The sequence below is a fragment of the Heteronotia binoei genome, chromosome 3 (assembly GCF_032191835.1).
Source record: "Heteronotia binoei isolate CCM8104 ecotype False Entrance Well chromosome 3, APGP_CSIRO_Hbin_v1, whole genome shotgun sequence".
Taxonomy (NCBI): Eukaryota; Metazoa; Chordata; class Lepidosauria; order Squamata; family Gekkonidae; genus Heteronotia; species Heteronotia binoei.
In genome coordinates, this window is record NC_083225.1 from 175,772,001 (window position 1) to 175,789,776 (window position 17,776).

Sequence of the window (17,776 nt, forward strand, 5' to 3'; positions counted from 1 at the left end):
TTCACCTTTTGAAGTGTCTGCTTTGTTAGCGGAATGTACCTGTTGATCCTAGGTATGAAGGTTTTAACAAGAGACAGCCGTGCCTGTGGGAATGTAGTATGCTGATGGGCATTGTGGGTAACGGAGGGGCATCTGCCAGAGTCTACAGACTGTCACTAGTGAGCCCCATCACAGTCTTCCTTGCTGATGCATACATGTGAGCAGTGTTCCCCCATTCACATTAGTAACAGGGATCTTTCATGTGCTTTTACAAGCACCAATTTCATAAATGTGAAACGAGCAAATGGCTTGGATCTTGTGAACCACCAACAGAAAGGGCAAGTATATGTCCAAGAGCTGTGGTTCTTCCCCGCTTTCCCCCATAGAGCCCTTTTGATTTCCAGAAAAGCTTGTTGCTAGGTCGGACAGCTGCAGCAGGGAGGAAGAAGTGAACTAGCCTGCCCTTCCTGGCTCTTGCATGCTTCTTCGTCCCCATTGCAGCTACCTGACCTGCACAGCTCTTCATGAATGCAAGTCCCTCAACCCCAGCAATCAACTTTTCCAGAGTCAGAAGAGGCTCCAGAGGGGAGGGGAAGGTGGGGGAAGAACCACAGTTGGTGAATGTCTATGCAAGTTGGACCATCGGAAGCAGTAAGGTATACACATTAAAGAAATGCTCAGAACAGCAGCCAGTTGGCTTTGTTCAACAGGGTCAGGCGGTGCCCTTCAGGCAATGATCCACAAAATGTGAACTCTTCAGTGCCAACCCTCTTTGGAAAGCACAAATCCTGATTTACAAGCCGAGTGCATTAGAGCGTAATGCAAGCAGCTGGAGTTGTGTAGCTCCCTCTACTCTCCGTATTAACCTCTTTTCAGGTAGATGGCTATCTTGAAGGCTTGAGTGCTCTCACACAAAGCAGAAACTGGCCTACGGCTCACTCGGACACATTCACTCGGACAAATTAGATTGTCAAGTTGAGTATTGAGCATCACAAACTGACCAGTTAATTAGCCGCGGCTGTTCAGCAGCGAGAAAAGGAACAAAGCACAAGAGTAAATGGATGGATTCTGTTTTTTGTTGGTGTACGCTTGAATGGGGGGGGGAGGCGAGTATGGGAGCAGACAGTAGACGAGAGAGGAGTGAGTTTAAACGACACGTCAGAGTAGAAATCTGTGTAAACCAATCGGCAGTTTCTAGTTATCCAGTTTCTCGAGAGACAAATTGCCAACCTGCTGTGTAAAATGTGCCTTGATTGTGTGACAGACCTATGAAGATGCGGCAATCTACTGTAGTATTTTAGCAAGAGATATCTAAATCTCATTCACAATCCTAAACATTGCCTCTCCCAGGCGGACACACTGCATTCTGTATCTTGTCAACTTGGCGAACAATGCTCTGTTAAAGAGGAGAACTTCTGACTTTGAAAAGGGGCATGATCCTTTCCCCCCCTCCGCAATGGTCACTTATTATATTTGGCTCTTCTCCCCTTATTTGGCGAATGCTCTTGAGAGATCCGTGGTGTTCAACGGAAGTTTTGGAAGATCTGTTGAAATCCCAAACGTCTCGAATTTCTTTCCTTGGACAAATTCTACCTTTGCCGATTGGCAGAGTTTTTTAGATGGGAGAAAATATGGAGCGGGATCCCAAAATGTGGTGGTGAAGATCTTTCTCATTGTGGCATACTCCTTTATCATCGTATTCTCCCTCTTTGGCAACGTCTTGGTCTGTCATGTCGTGGTCAAAAACAAAAGGATGCACTTTGCCACCAGCCTTTTCATTGCGAACCTCGCCGTAGCAGACCTTATGATCACCTTTCTCAATACTCCGTTTACTTTGGTAAGGACATCGGGGGACTATATATTTCTGCTTTCTAAGATGACTCTGGCTCTGGCTCTTTTGTTTAACTTTATAGACGGGTAACACTCTTGCGTCTGTCGGCTAACATTCTCTTTTTGTAGGGATCTCTTAAAATTACGAGACAATGCAATAATTAAAAAAATGAAATATAATGTACAGTTCCACCAGGTGCTTTGAAACTAACGCAGCGATAGCCGAAAGGATGCTAGTTCAAGTGTTGAGATCTTCAAGAAAAAGAGGTGTGATAACTCAACTGTTTGTGTCATTATAAACCAATTATATTCTACGTTGCTGAACTTTTTGTTTGTTTTCATCGTAGGAGAGCTGAAGGCACACTGGTGGAGTTGCTATAATTGTGGGAAATGCTTGGATGGGGGGGGGAGGCGAGTATGGGAGCAGACAATACATGAGAGAGGAGTGAGTTTAAGCGACAGGTCAGAGTAGAAATCTGTGCAAACCAACGTGGGGAAAGTGCTATAATTGTGCATGTGAAGCATGTTTAGCAAGCATCCATAAAGTTTTTTGTCAGCTAATCAGAGGTTATGGGGAGATGGTTGTAAAGGTCTCTGTGCAGGGAATCAAGGTGGTTTGGGTTCACACACAGAATGGACAGTGTGGTGTAGGAGTCAATATGTCTCGCGAGGACAAGGCATGCCGGGGCTCCTGTGTTTACCAGTTTTAGACCAGTCACACATTCAGAGACTGATCAGCCTCACTGGATTGTTGTGAAGGTAAAATCTATGGGGAAAGACACATGTATGTTGTGCTCAGCTGGTTGGAAGAAGCATAGATACAAATATATGGGTCAACCGAAGAAGGCCCTTAGAGAGTCAAATTCAGCAATTTCTCATTTTTAGGTGATTTCATCTGTTTAATAGAGTGGCATGTTGCTTGATCAGTACCTGGTGCAAAGAAGCCATCCAAGGCTTCAGCACTTCCATTAAATTATTTTTCTAGCATTGGACTACTGTAAAATACCCTACGTGGGGCTGCCCTTAAAGACGTTGGAAGCGTCAATGAGTGCAGAATGCTATCGGCCTTTTAATTTGGGAGGCTCTCGGAATGCCTTGTATTTCTTTTCAAATATTTGCACTTGCTTTTCAGTTCGTTTCTAGGTTTGATTATGGGTTTTTTACAATCAGGGACCCACCTACCTAAAGGACCCATGATGTCCTTTTGGACCCCCGAACCAATGATGGTTTTCCAGCCAGTTCTTACTCATGGAATTCTAATCAGCATACTTCTCCTCCACTGGATCTCAGGCTTTTTCAGTTGTCTTTGGATTAATTTTTTTAGATAAGTCTGCCACAGCAGGTTAGGAGGGCACCATTAACTTCTAGGAATATTTGTAAGACTGTCTTGAAAGACTGGGTGTCATTGATTCATTTGCTTCATTTATACCGTCCTCCCCAGTGGTGACCCAAAGCAGCTTCCATCCGTCTTGTTTCCTCCATTTTATCCTCACAACAACCCTAAGCGGTGGGTTAGAGCAAGAGAGTGAAACTGGCCCGTGGTCACCCAGTGAGCTTCCTTGGCAGAGAAGGGTTTCGAACCTGGGTCTCCCAGATCCTCATCCAACACTTCTAACCGCTACATCTTGTTGGCTGTCTTATATTAGCGGGGACAATTAAGAATTCTCGTTTTCGCAGTGTAGTTGGTGTAACTGGCAGTGTAATTGGTAGTTTCACCTCTCAGCAGGTGGTGGCCACCTTGAGTTTCCAAAGAAAAGCAGGATAATTTTTTTGTACAAATTAGGATATCCTATTGCTAATCTGGTGGTATTTCTGGTATTTGTGAAATGAGAAAGTCAAATGCAAACCACCTGTTAATTGTTCCTAAACAGAAATACAACCTATACGTGCAAGTGAACCTCAATCAGTTTGATTCCCATTTCCGCAATGGACTCTTTCCCCCTTTCTGTTAGTTGACAGAAACTTCAAAGGACTGTGGGGTGAAGCAGAGCAGGGGAGAATTTTACAGTGGGCTTTGTCACATGCAGAACTAAGGGCAAAAACCCATTTGGGCTGGAAGTGGATGAGACCCCAGGAACTCGGCAGGAGCAAATAAGAACTCTACAGAGACTGTAGAAACCTAAATCAGGTCTGGGCTGAATTGTCCTCAGGTTCGTTTCGTAAACAGCACGTGGATATTTGGGAAGGGGATGTGTCACGTCAGCCGCTTCGCACAGTACTGCTCCCTCCACGTGTCGGCCTTCACCCTGACAGCCATTGCCGTCGACAGACACCAGGTGAGACTTCCTTTATGGTGGACTGCAGTGAGTAGCCATGTTCCCTCTAAGCTGAGTTAGTGTGAGCTAGCTCACCGGGGGGTTTTTAGCCTCCAGTTCACACATTTTTTGTCTCAGCTCAGGGAAAATGGCCCTAGAGCGAACTAATTTATGCACCAGCTCACAACTTTTAATGCCAATAACTCACAACATAGAATTTTTGCTCACAAGACTCCACAGCTTAGAGGGAGTATTGGTGGGTAGGTTTTTGTTTTCTTCTGAAAGCAACTTTCCTAGACAAGTTTTTCTCTGTGAGAAATGAGCCAGCACTCGGGTTTCAAAGAGCCTCAACGTTTTATGGGTTGGTCAACCCCCACCCCCTGTGAAAATCCTATTTGCGGCTTGGGTTGCGATCTCAGGGTGTTGTGCTGCAGACCCCAAGTGGGCATGTGCATCGATGGCTGAAACATAGATGATGCAGCCGTCTTTCAGCTGGTCTGAGTTGGAGACCTAGGACTCTCATGGAAGCCATCTTTGCGTTTCCATGATGGAGGAAATACAGTATGTAAAAGTCATTTTTTAAAAAGTCATTAGAACAGTAGAAGTAAAAGCCAGCTTGGTGTCATGGTTAAGAGTGGCAGACTCTAATCTGGTTTGATTCCCCCTTCCTCCACATGCAGCCAGCTGGGTGACCTTGGCTCAATCACAGTTCTCTCAGAACTCTCTCAGCTCCATCTTACCCCATAGGTTATCTTGTGGGAAGAAAAAGGGAAGGAAATTGTAACCTGCTGTGAGACTCCAAGTGAAGAGTGGAGTATAAATTTAACTCTTCTTCCTCTTCCGCCTCTCATTTCCAAGGGCTAGATTAGTGAAAGACCATAGAAGAAAGGCAGAATACACTCGACTGCCACACCAGAAGACCTGCTAGCTCTGTCTTTTCCTTTCCTCAGGGAAAGACCAATTGGAGAGCCAGTGTGGTACAAGGGTTAAAAGCAGGAGTCCTCGAGCTTTTTTGAACTTCTGGGCGTCTTTGAAATTCTGACATATTGTGGTGGGTGCAACCACAGCTTGGCTACCAAAGGAGACAGAGCCATGCACATCCAGAGAAAACTTAAGAGCTAGGAGAAAAGAGGGCTGATTTTACACAAAACACTGGAGAAGAAAAGAGGCAGGTTTATACCAACACTGGTGGCGGCTGTCACCAAAGCAACTTGTTGGACACCAGAAAAGGGCACTATTTGGGATTTGTGGATGGGTAGGAATCTGGGTTCAAATCCAACTCAGGCAATAAGCTCCACTTGGGTGGCTTTGAGCCATCCCATGCTCAGTCTAACCTACCTCATGAGGGCTATTGTGCAGATAAAATGAAGGAGAAGAGAACCATATGCGCCATTCTGATCTCTTTGGAAGGGACGAGTGGGATAGAAAGGTGCTGGACAGAAAATGGTAGGTGCTAAGACCATGGGGAAGAAATTGGGCAAGTGCCAGAAATGTTATTACCACTCATGGCAACCTTTTCCTTCAGCGAGGAAGGCTGATAGCTGCTTTTTCAAATTAAAAGCTGTGTGTGAAGTTAAAAACAAATGATTTCTACTTGAAGTAATTGTGTTCAACGACTTGCCTGCAGGTGGTCATGCATCCCCTTAAACCTCGGATCTCTACCACCAAAAGTCTCGTTTCTATTGGCATCATATGGATCATGGCCACTTGCTTCTCCCTCCCACATGCGATCTATCAGAAGTTATTCACCTTTGAATACAGGTAAGGGCACCGGCTTCCTTTTGGCAAAGACGCCTGGATCTTTTCACCAGCAAGTGGTAGAAACAATGTGTGTGTGGAGTGGGGTTTTTTAAAAGCAAAATGGTAGCAAGAGGGAAAGAGTTAAGAAGCTCTGTTCCTCAACAGTCATTCGTTTCAGACTGAAGTGTGGTTTCACCCTAATATTCTCATATCAGCATTCCTGTTTGCTGCCTCCCCCTCACAAGAACATAAGAAGAGCCCTTCTGGACCAGACCAGGGGTCCATCTAGTCCAGGGATCCCCAACCCACGGGCCATGGCCCAATAATGGTCCACGGCCTGTTAGCAACCAGGCCGTGGAGTGAGGCAGGGACATTTGCCTACTCCTTGTTTAAAGGCCCCCATGGGGGGGGGGGGACAGGAATGGGGTGTGGGCAGCCTGGGGCAGCCAAAACCCCAGCACCCTCACCGGTTCGTGGAAAAATTGTCTTCAACAAAACTGGTCCCTGGTGCCAAAAAGGTTGGGGGCCACTGTCCAGCATCCTGCTTCACACATTGGCCAACCAGTTCCTCTGGAGGGCCAACACAACAGGGCATAGAGGCTGAGGCCTTCCCCTGATGTTGCTTCCTGGCTCTGCGATTCAGAGGCTTAGTGCCTCTGAATGTGGAAGTTCCCCTCAGCCACCATGGCTAGTAGCCACAGACAGACCTATCCTCCATGAATCTATCCCCTTTGAAAGCTGTGTATTCCTGCGGCCATCGCTACATCCTCTGGCAGCTAATCCCACATTTTAAGCACTCTTCCCCCCACATAGGAGTAGAACAGCTCATACTTTGTCCTGTTGGTATCTGTAAAGACAGTGCGGCAAGCCAGTGGTTAAACCCTTGTACTAGAAGCAAGGAGAAGGAGACCTGGCTTGCCCTAGGCTCTCCCCCCTCCCACAGATGCATAGACTAGTTGCCTTTTTATTGCAAGCAGCTATTGCAAGCTATGCAGTAGTGAGGCTTGGTCAGCAATAGGGTAGTCAGTACAAGAGACATCTCAGGGGTTCTTTTTGGAGGCGGGAAAGGATCCAAGCAGCAGACTACCCAGGGTGTATGAACAAATAGCTGTCCACTGTCGATGTCTGGTAGACTAACCAGGGTACGTGCACCGAATGGATTGATGGTTACTTCCCGGTAGGGTTACCAACCTCAAGGGGGGGGGGGCTTGGAGTTCTCCCAGAATTACGGTTGATCCCCATGAAGATATATTCATGTGGGCAGCCATGTTGGTCCGAAGCAGCAGGGAAAAAAGTTTGAGTCCAGTCAAGGCACCTCTGAGACCAACACAGTTTTATGCTGGGTATAAGCTTGCAAAACTGTGTTGGTCTTTAAGGTGCCACTGGGTGCAAACTTTTTTCTGCTGCTTCAGACCAACATGGCTGCCCACCTGAATCTATAAACTTCAAACCAACATGGCTACCCACCTGAAACTCTTAAGTTTATACCCAGCAGGGCTTTTTTTTTGTAGCAGGAACCCCTTTGCATATTAGGGCACACACCTCTGATGTAGCCAATCCTCCAAGAGTTTACAGTAGGCCCTAGAAGAAGAGCCTTGTAAGCTCTTGGAGGACCGGCTATATCAGGGGTGTGTGGTCTAATATGCAAAGGAGTTCCTGCTACAAAAAAAAGCCCTGATACGCAGAATAAAACTCTGTGTGCTGCTGGAGTCAAACTATTTTGATCTCCAAACTTACCAAGATCAGAAATGACAGCTTGGGTGTCACATCCCCATTGAGGTAAACACATGAAACTGCCTTTCACTGATTCAGACCCTTGGTCCATCAAAGTCAGTATTGTCTACTCAGACTGGCTTCAGCTCTCCAAGGTCTCAGGCAAGGAAAGGTCTTTCACATCACCTATTGCCTGGTTGTTTTAACTGCAGATGCTGGGGGCTGAACCTGGGGCCTTCTGAAAGCCACTCTGGCACTGAGCCATGGCTGCTCTAAATTCCAGTGCCTTCAAATCTCTGGGAATTTCTCAGGCTAGAGCTGCCAAGCCTAATTATTGGAAGATAATCCTAAAGGTATTCATTTGAGAAATGGCAAGATTTTTTCATCTAATGGCAGCCTCCCTTTGTTCCTGTTTGTAAGCACTAGCGTAATCTTTTATAGACTGTTCAATGGTCTAGTTACATTCGGTTTCTCTCTTTGGAGATTTATGCCTGACTCCATCCTCTGCTCAAGCCATGTGCCTTGAATAATTGTGGTAGTTATTCCATTATGAATAATTGTTGGACACAGCGTTTCATATTTCGGGTGCAGATTTTATAAAATAAGTTGTCATTTTAAACTAAGTAATTTGACTAAAGGTTTGAAATTAAATAAGACATGTTTTAAACCAGGGGTTGCCAAACTTGCTTAATTTAAGAGCCACTTAGAATAAACATCAGATGTTTGAAAGCTGCAAGACATGAATGTCAGATGAAGGAAGGAAAGGAAGGCAAATAGATGTGGGGGAGGGAGAGGTGGAAATAAAGCAACTTTAAATGCATTCGACAAGCCTCTTGCTGGCTTGGTTTGAAGAAGTGATTTAAAGAGAGAAATGCCTTCCCCAAGCCAGCTGAGGGGGCAGTGGAGGCTTCAAGAGCCACACAATATGTGTGAAAGAGCCATAGTTGGGTTTAAACAAAATCTGCATGCAGCCCCTGCGAATACAACCCTCTTATTATGGTAACCCAATCCCTAAATGTAACATGTTTGGTTCTGTCCCCGTCTGTAGTGAGGAAGTCACACGATCCTTATGCCTCCCAGATTTCCCTGAGCCGTCAGACCTCTTCTGGAAGTACCTGGACTTGGTAACTTTCATTCTGCTGTATATTCTGCCCCTCATCATTATCTTGGTCACCTACGTGAGCGTTGCCAAGAGACTCTGGCTCCGCAACACCGTCGGAGACGTGACCGCCGAGCAGTACTTCACCCTTCAGCGGAAGAAGAAGACGACCATTAAGATGCTGATTCTGGTGGTGGTCATTTTTGCAGTCTGCTGGTTCCCCTTGAACTGCTACGTTGTCCTGCTCTCCAGCCAAGTCATCTGCAGCAACAACGCGCTCTATTTTGCTTTTCACTGGCTCGCTATGAGCAGCACTTGCTGCAACCCTTTCATTTACTGCTGGCTCAATGAGAATTTCAGGGCAGAGCTGAAGAATTGCCTCAACCTGTGTCGCAAGATCCGGGGCCAAGGGTCACCGCCTTCTACCGCTCTGTTCTACAGAACAGCCTGGCAAAACAATAGGAACTCCAAGGGGTCGCAGGTCTCCCACGGCCTATCAGCATCCCAGTTCCAGTCAGGGAAAACGGACTTGACAGCTGTTGAACCTATAGTTGCTATGAGCTGAATGTTGCTGCCAAGGTGTAGTCGAGAGGTTTAGAACGGTGGACTCTAATCTGGAGAACTGGGTTCGATTCCCCACTCCTCCACTTGAAGCCGGCAGGGTGGCTCGGGCCAGTCACGGTCTTTTCAGTTCAAAAAAGAAGCCTAGTTTCACCATTTTAAAAAAAAGAGCTAGAACAGGGCTGGCCAAACTTGCCTAACATAAGAGCCACATAGAATAAATGACAGATGTTTGAGAGCCGCAAGACATGAATGCCAGATGTTTGAGAGCCACAAGACAGAAAGGAAGAGAGGGAGGGAGGAAAGCAAATAGATGGGGAGAGGGAGGGGAAAGAAAGCATCTTTAACATTACATGCATTCTCCAAGCTACCAGCTGGCTTGGCTTGGATAAGTGATTTATAGACAGAAATACCTTTTCTAAGCCGACCGATGGGGCAGTTGGGGCAAGAGCTACACAATATGTGTGAAAGAGAGACATATAGTTCCCAAGCCACAGTTTGGCCACCCCCTGAGCTAGAGTTTCAGGCTGCCAATCTTCAGATCTCCTGGCTATACTACACCCACTGCCGTATGATAATTTGCAGTCAAGTAAGCAGTTGTGTGGCCCTTAGCCGGTAGAATTGTGTATGACCCTAGTACAGAAGTAAGAGTGACAGTTATCTCCCTGATCGCTTCTCCTCCCACGGCATGTCTGCTTGTTGGGTTGTACAATAAGCTTTGCTTGCCTCTGTTTCCAAGAGCTGCTTCTCATTGTATACAACAGAGTGCAAATACTATCGAACTAAAGTCCTGCAATTTTGTTGTGTACTATTTTAAGCTGTTGTCATGCAGTGTATTTACATGCAATAAATATATTTTTCCTTCATATTTCTATATGTGTCATCCAGTCGATATAAGGTCAGCTGCTAATTTCTCCCCCTGCTCAGACGCTACTCTGTCCTTTTCAAGGCATTGTTGTATGCCCTGGCCCTTGGGGGTGGAAAGAAGATACAGGAGATTGTAAGCTGCTTTGAGTCTCTGATTCAGAGAGAAGGGCGGGATATAAATCTGCAATTCTCCTCCTCCTCCTCCTTCTCTTTCTTCTCCTTCTCTTTCTCCTTCTCCAGTCACAACTGAATCATGGCAACCTTGTAAGGTTTTCAAAGCAAGAGACGTTCAGGGGTGGTTTGCCTTGTTTTCTTCTGTGTCACAGCCCTGGACTTTCCTGGTGGTCTCTCATCCAAATACTAAGTAGGCCAACCCTGCTTAGATTTCAAGATGTTATGAGATCAGCAACATCCATCTAGGTCATGGTGAAAATTTTTTGTCACCAAGTCACAGCCTACTTATGGTGACCCCATAGGGCAGGGGTGTGAAATGTGCGGCCCGGGGGCCAGATAAGGTCCCCAAAGGGTTCCTATCAGTCCCGCAAGCAAGTCTTTCTTCTCCCTCTCTCTTGCTTCCTTCTATGTCACTGCCAAAGAAAGTGGCACCACAGTATATAACAGAAGAAAAGCAACCAACTGTGTACAAGCCACACAATAAAAGATATAAATGGTATAAAGTCTCTCTTTGTTGTCTTTGTGTGTTTGTTTCAAACAAGCAGAGACAACAAAGAGAGACTTTATATTATTTATATCTTTTATTGTGTGGCTTGTACCTGGTTGCTTTACTTCCTTCTATGTCACAGCTTGCTTTGCCAGGCTTGCTCAATCACACAGGAGCTACAGAGCAAAACCTCTATTTTCTCCATTGGCTGAGGCTCTTCCCTTGGGGAGGAGGGAGAGCTTGCTTTGCCAGACTCAATCACACAGCGGAGCTACTGAGCCAAGCCTCTCTTCCTTCTATTGGCTGAGGCTCTGCCCCATCTCATTTCCTGGGGAGGGAGGGAAAGAGCCAGAGCTTCCTTTGCCCAGTTCCCTCGACCACACAGGAGAGATACAAAATCTTTCATTTTGTTTGTCTATGTCCTTTACAAAGTTTATATCCCTGCTACCTGGCATTACATTTTATGACATATGGGTCTAATTTATGTCAGATCCTGCCCTCATGAATTCGGCACCCCTGGCCTAAGGTGCTAGCCTTCTGGGGGTGTTGGATTGGGCACCCCCCATGTGACAGTGATGTTATTAGTTCGGGGGGGGGGTGTGCCAGAAGTTAGCCTTGCCTAGGGTGCCAGATAGTCTAGGGCAGGCCCTGGATAGGTCTCCTTGGGATACAGACTTTCACAAAACACTGACTACCAGCTAAAAAAGGCCTAACTACCCCCACCCTTTTACCTCTAAGCAAAATCTCCCTTGCTTCTTTGAAGAGGGGCTTAATCAAAGTGAGATGCTGATGCCAGACTGGGTCTGTGAGTCACATCAGAACATAAGAAGAGCCCTGCTGAATCAGACTAGTGGTCCATTTGTTCTAGCATCCTGTCGCACACAGTGGCCAACCAATTCCTCTGGATATTCAATGACACAGCATAGAGGCTGAGATCTTCCCTGATGTTGCCTCCTGGCTCTGGGATCCAGAGGATTAGTGCCTCTGAATGTGGAGGTCCCCCTCAGTCATCATGGCTAGTAGGCAATGATAGATTTATCCTCCATGAATCTATCTGATCCCCTTTTAAAGCCGTTTATGGTATTCAGGAGTTTATGAAGACGCTCACGTAAAAGGAGTGACAGCAACTGAATGAGCATAGAGGGCATAATGGTTCAGCCAGTCCTGTCTGTACACTCAAGATTAGTATTCCAAGTGTGAATTTGCTGTAAAGAACTGACAATTACATCATCCTTCAAGATTAATTTTCCTGCTGTTCTGTTAAGATGGAACTGCCAGTCCTTAATACATCTTATGAGGCAGCTCACACAAACACTTCTTTCTGCTTCTGGCTGCTTTAAAAAACAATTCGCTGCATTAATTTATTGTACCATTCTAACCTATCACAGCTTTCACTGGAAAGTGATTGCTAAACCACATCATGCACTGATTTTTTTCTCTTGGGAGAATGTTAATTCCCCAACAATCTGGCTATCTTTTGCTGTCTTGGTAATCCATGCATGATTCTTCTTATTGAAGATCTTTATGAGAAGAAAAAAAAATCCCTTTGGAATGTGAGAAAGGTGATGAGACATCCCCAGAACGATTTTACCAAATGTGATGGAAGAAAGTAATCTAAATGCCAGACTGTGGGAACAGACAGAAGGGAAGAGCTGATATCTTTAGTGTGGGTTTTAATGTTTCTCCCACAAGATGGACAAAGATGTGAGAGAGGTCTGAAAAGGTTTTCGTGAGGTGGATTGCTTCATAAGCTAATGGCAGTTAATGGTAAACTATTCAAAAATGCCAGTGCTGCTTGATGGCTGTATGGGATGAGGAAGCTGTCAGTGTTAGGTGTAGGGTTGACAGTTCTAACTCAGGAAATATCTGGGGACTTGTGGGGTGGAGCCAGGAGCAAGGTTGTGACAAGAACAATTGAACTCTGAAGGGGTTCTGGCCATCGCATGCTTTTAAGCAGGGCTTTTTTTGTAGCAGGAACTTCTTTGCATATTAGGCCACACAACCCTGATGTAGCCAATCCTCTTGGAGCTTACAGTAGGCCCTATACTAAGAGCCCTGTAAGCTCTTGGAGGATTGGCTACATCAGGGGTGTGTGGCCTAATATGCAAAGGAGTTCTTGCTACAAAAACAGTCCTGCAGTTTTAAGCACCATCTTTCTGTTGGAAATAATGGGAGATGGGGGCATCTTCTTTTGGGGCTCATAAAATTAGACCCTCTGGTCCAATGTTTCTGAAACTTGGAGGGGGTTTTTCTAAGGAGAGGTGCTAGATGCTATGCTGAAAAAAATTGTGCCTCTACCTCAAAAACTGCCCCACAGATACCCATGAGTCAATTATCCATTATACTCTATGGGGAACCGGTCTCCATAAGGTATTATGGAGTGCCCAGCAGATGTTTCCCTCACCCCCTTCTAATAATCCTGAAGTGGGGGATGGCCTCCAAAACAGGGGATCCCCTGCCTGCACCTGGGGATTGGCAACTCTATTAGGCAACTGTGTTGAAGGATAAATGTGGGAAGGAGAGATGGGGTTATGATGTTGATGAAATTAAATCCAGGTGGCCAGGGTTAATTCTGAGGTGAGGTAGCCTGGCTTTGGAAGCTCACTTGTTGTGCGCTTATGCATACCTCAGGAATGGGAGAAGGTCACAACAGGGTCACATAGTTTGATGTTATACTTTCAAAATTGCCAACCAGGCATCCATTTTGTGTGATTTTTTTTTATCAGACTGCAGGGCGTGTGTGACTCTGGGGTGCTATTAAATGAAAGATACTTGCGAGCAAACTGCCCCTCAGTGAGAGGAGAGGGTCTGTCTGTTTACAGTTGATTGAAATTAGGGGTCCCAACCCTCCCGCCCTGGCGGGGGACCCCAGGATTTCCCCCCTCTTCCCCCGCTCCCCCCCAAAATGGAAGCGGGGGGAGAGGGGGGAAATGGCGAGCTGCCCCGTCCCGGAGCGTGCGAGGCCGCCGCGCCACTGCCGCCCCCTTCCCGCCCAGTGAGGCCGCAGGCGGCGGGCCCGCCGGCGCCCAGCAGCAGGAGGAGGCGGCGGCGGAGGAGGAGCTGTCGGCCGAGGGCCTCGCTATCTGGCGGCGTTGGCAGCACAGCCCCGCCAGCACAGCCCCACCAGCACCAGCGCGGCAGCGCCGGAGGCAGCACCTCGGCAGCGCAGGAGGCAGCTCCTCGGCCTCCGGCGTTGGCAGCACAGCCCCGCCAGCACCAGCGCGTCAGCGCCGGAGGCCAAGGAGGAGGCCCCGAGCCCCCGGCCCCGCTCTCCATGCCCGCGCCACCGCCCTGCTTCACCCAGGCTTCCAGCCTCAGGCAGGGCCGAGGGGCGGGGAGGACGAGCGGGAGGAGGAGGAAGGGACAGCTTCCTCCTCAGGCGGCGGCTGCGGCGCGGGAACCTGCGGCTGCGGCGCTTGTTACAGCCTTGATCTTGGCTCCATCCCTAACATCTCCTGGCTCCACCCCCAAAGTTCCCAGGTATTTCTTCAATTGGACTTGGCAACCCTATCCTAATCCCACCTGTAATCAACGGTTTGACTCAGAATGCAGGATTATGAAAAAACTTCTCAGGGACTCATTTAGAACTTTTAGGCAAGACAATAATTCCTGCCACCTAAAAATTTAGTCTGCACACAAGGAGATATATCATAGTCTTATCACCGGGGTGGGGGGGGGAACCAGTTTTATAAACAAAAATGGGACCATTTGCTGAATACAATTAAAACCAAAGACTGTAAACTATTCAGGTAAACGGTATCTGGTTACTTGAAAAATAATTCAGCCCCGGTTGTGATTACACCTACTCCTCAAAAATGGGTTATTATTTTGAAATATTTAATGACCAAGATATCTCAATAGAGTGCAGAGAAGAATTATCTTTTCAACCAATTCAGAATGGCCTCCTGTGAGTCCCAAGGAAATATCTGATTTAATCTCTGAATTGAAGACTGGCAAGGCCCCTGGTCTGGATGGGATTCCAGCAGAACTCTTTAAGAAGTATGTGGACTGGTGGGCTATTCCACTGGCAAACCTATTTACTCTTATTGACCATATCAGAAACATCCCTGAGTCCTAGTTAAGATCATTAATATGCCCAATATACAAAAAAGGTAATTCAGGTTCCCCTGGAAACTATCGCCCAATCAGCCTACTTTCCATCTCATGTATGCTGTATTCTAAACATCTTGAACATCACCTATTAAATTGGTTAACTAAAGAGAAGATAATTGGTCCGGAATAAATTGGTTTCCTCAAAGGGAAATCTACAATTGATTATTGTTCCACCCTTGCCTTCTTGGCAGATAAGTATCTGAAGCCTAAAAGAGGGAAACTGCATGCAGCCTTTATTGATTTAAAGGACGCTTTCGACTCAGTCACCAGAGATCTGCTATGGGAAAAACTGGGGATGGAACCATGCCTACTTTTCTTAATCAAGAAACTACACGATACTACCTCAGGTGTTATTAAAGTATCCCCTGATGGTCAACTTTCTTCCAGTTTCCCATTTACTAAAGGAGTAAAACAGAGCTGTGTTCTTGCCCCTTATCTCTTTAATCTGTTTCTGAATGACTTGAACCAACATATGCCTGCTGTAGATGGCCACCCTCCCTTCTTAAAACAATTAGCAGTGCCCTTACTCCTATATGCTGACAACACCGTTATTCTTTCACATACCAGAATTGGCCTCCAAAAATACTTGAAAGCCTTTCGCCAATACTGTAGATTGAATTGACTGGTAATTAATTATGAAAAATCAAAAATCCTGGTCTTTTCAAAGAGCTGGCACCTATTTGACACATTGGTACAGAAGAAATCAAACAAGTGAAGGCTTACAAGTATTGGGAATTACCTTTAACGGCAGCCTTAGATGGCCAACACATTGTAATAGATCTGTAAATTGAGTAAAATGTTCTCTGGCGCAAATTAAAAAGTTCTATTTCTTAGGAGGTAACCAGTCCATTCCAGCAACTCTGAAAATTTACAATACCAAAATCCTTCCTCAGTTGCTATATAGAATACCTTTGTGGATTGGAGCCTTTAGTCCCTGCGCGGAGAATGTGCAATCATCATTCTTCCATCAGATTTTAGGTGCTCCCAAATGTGTCCCCTGCTCATCCATTTGTGCAAAGCTAGGTTTCTCTCTCTCGGCTTGGCTTCGCGAACGAAGATTTAAGAAGGGTGCAATAGTCCACGTTTGCTGCAGGCTCGCTGGTGGCTGACAAGACCAATGTGGGACAGGCAGGTCCGGCCACAGCGGCTGCAGGGAAAAGTCTGATTTAGGGTTGGTCCTGTAGCAGTGCGATTCTTCCTCAATCTCCTTTTGTCCTCAAGACCAGCTATGCGTGTGTTCTCAAAGGAAGAGACAGCCTGGTGGATGGTGTGCCTCCATGCTTTGCGATCTGAGGCTAGGTCAGACCACTGGTGATGGTTGATGTGACAGGTGCTAAGGGATTTCTTCAAGGAGTCCTTGTACCTCTTCTTTGGTGCCCCTCTATTTCGATGGCCGGTGGAGAGTTCGCCATACAGGGCAATCTTGGGAAGAGGTGGTTTTCCATCCTAGAAATATGCCCTGCCCAGCGCAGCTGCGTCTTCAACAGCAGTGCCTCGATGCTGGTAACCTCTGCCCGCTTGAGGACTTCAGTGTTGGTCACAAAGTCACTCCAGTGGATGTTGAGGATGGTGCAAAGGCAGCGCTGATGAAAGCGCTCAAGGAGTCGCAGGTGATGACGGTATAAAACCCACGATTCGGAGCCATAGATGAGGGTTGTCATCACAACCGCTTTGTAAACATTGATCTTTGTGCCTTTTTTCAGATGCTTGTTGCTCCACACTCTTTTGTGCAGTCAGCCAAATGCACGGTTTGCCTTTGCCAGCCTGTTGTCAATCTCCTTGTCGATCTTGGCATCTGAGGAGATGATGCACCCCAGGTAGCTGAACTGCTGGACTGTCTTCAGAACTGATTCACCCACAGTGATGCAGGGAGGGTGATAATCTTCCTGGGGTGCAGGCTGGTGGAGAACTTCTGTCTTCTTCAGACTAACTTCTAGGCCGAATAGCTTGGCAGCCTCTGCAAAGCAGGACGTCATATGCTGCAGAGCTGATACCGAGTGGGAGACGAGTGCAGCATCATCAGCAAACAGTAGCTCTCGGATGAGTTTTTCCATTGTCTTGGAGTGTGCCTTTAGTCGCCTCAGGTTGAACAGGCTGCCATCGGTGCGATAGCGGATGTAGACACCATCGTCCTCATCTAGATCTACTGCGGCTCTTTGAAGCATCATGCTAAAGAAGATCGTAAAGAGAGTTGGCGCGAGAACGCAGCCTTGCTTTACACCTGTGCCTATTGGGAAGGGCTCCGAGAGGTCGTTGCAGTGTCTGACTTGGCCTCGCTGGTCTTCGTGTAGCTGGATGATCATGCTGAGGAACCTTGGGGGACATCCTAAACGTTCCAAGATTTGCCACAGGCCTTTCCTGCTAACGGTATCGAAAGCTTTGGTAAGGTCGACAAAAGTCACATACAGACCCTTGTTCTGTTCCCTGCATTTCTCTTGGAGCTGCCTGAGAACAAATACCATGTCGGTGGTGCTCCTGTTAGCTCTGAAGCCGCACTGGCTCTCTGGGAGGAGTTCTTCTGCAATGGTGGGCACCAGTCTGTTCAGGAGTATTCTGGCAAGGATTTTGCCTGCGATGGAGAGCAGGGTTATCCCCCGGTAGTTGGAGCAGTCTGACTTTTCCCCTTTGTTCTTGTATAGGGTGATGATGATTGCATCGCGAAAGTCCTGTGGTAATTTGCCTTGTTCCCAGCAGGTGACAAGTACTTTGTGAAGTGAGCTATGTAGTACTGTGCCCCCATGCTTCCAGATCTCTGGTGGAATTCCATCAACTCCTGCTGCCTTGCCACTTTTCAGTTGCTTGATGGCTTTAACAGTCTCTTCAAGGGTGGGGATCTCATCCAACTCTGTTTTCACCGGTTGAAGTGGGGTGAGGTGGATTGCTGAATCTTGAACTACGCGGTTGGCACTGAAGAGAACCTGAAAATACTCCGACCACCGGTTCAGTATGGATGTCTTG

At 46.8% G+C, this 17,776-nt stretch overlaps 1 protein-coding gene across 1 annotated transcript; it reads left to right on the plus strand.

The window, feature by feature from the left end:
* The first annotated feature begins 1,435 nt into the window (after positions 1–1,435).
* On the plus strand, positions 1,436–10,015 carry GPR83 (G protein-coupled receptor 83). Its single transcript, XM_060235190.1, has 5 exons — positions 1,436–1,816; positions 3,960–4,085; positions 5,692–5,825; positions 8,566–9,195; positions 9,768–10,015. Exons 1-4 carry the CDS (start codon positions 1,436–1,438, stop codon positions 9,179–9,181), a joined length of 1,257 nt encoding a protein of 418 aa, XP_060091173.1. The 3' UTR covers positions 9,182–9,195; positions 9,768–10,015.
* The last annotated feature ends 7,761 nt before the right edge of the window (positions 10,016–17,776 follow it).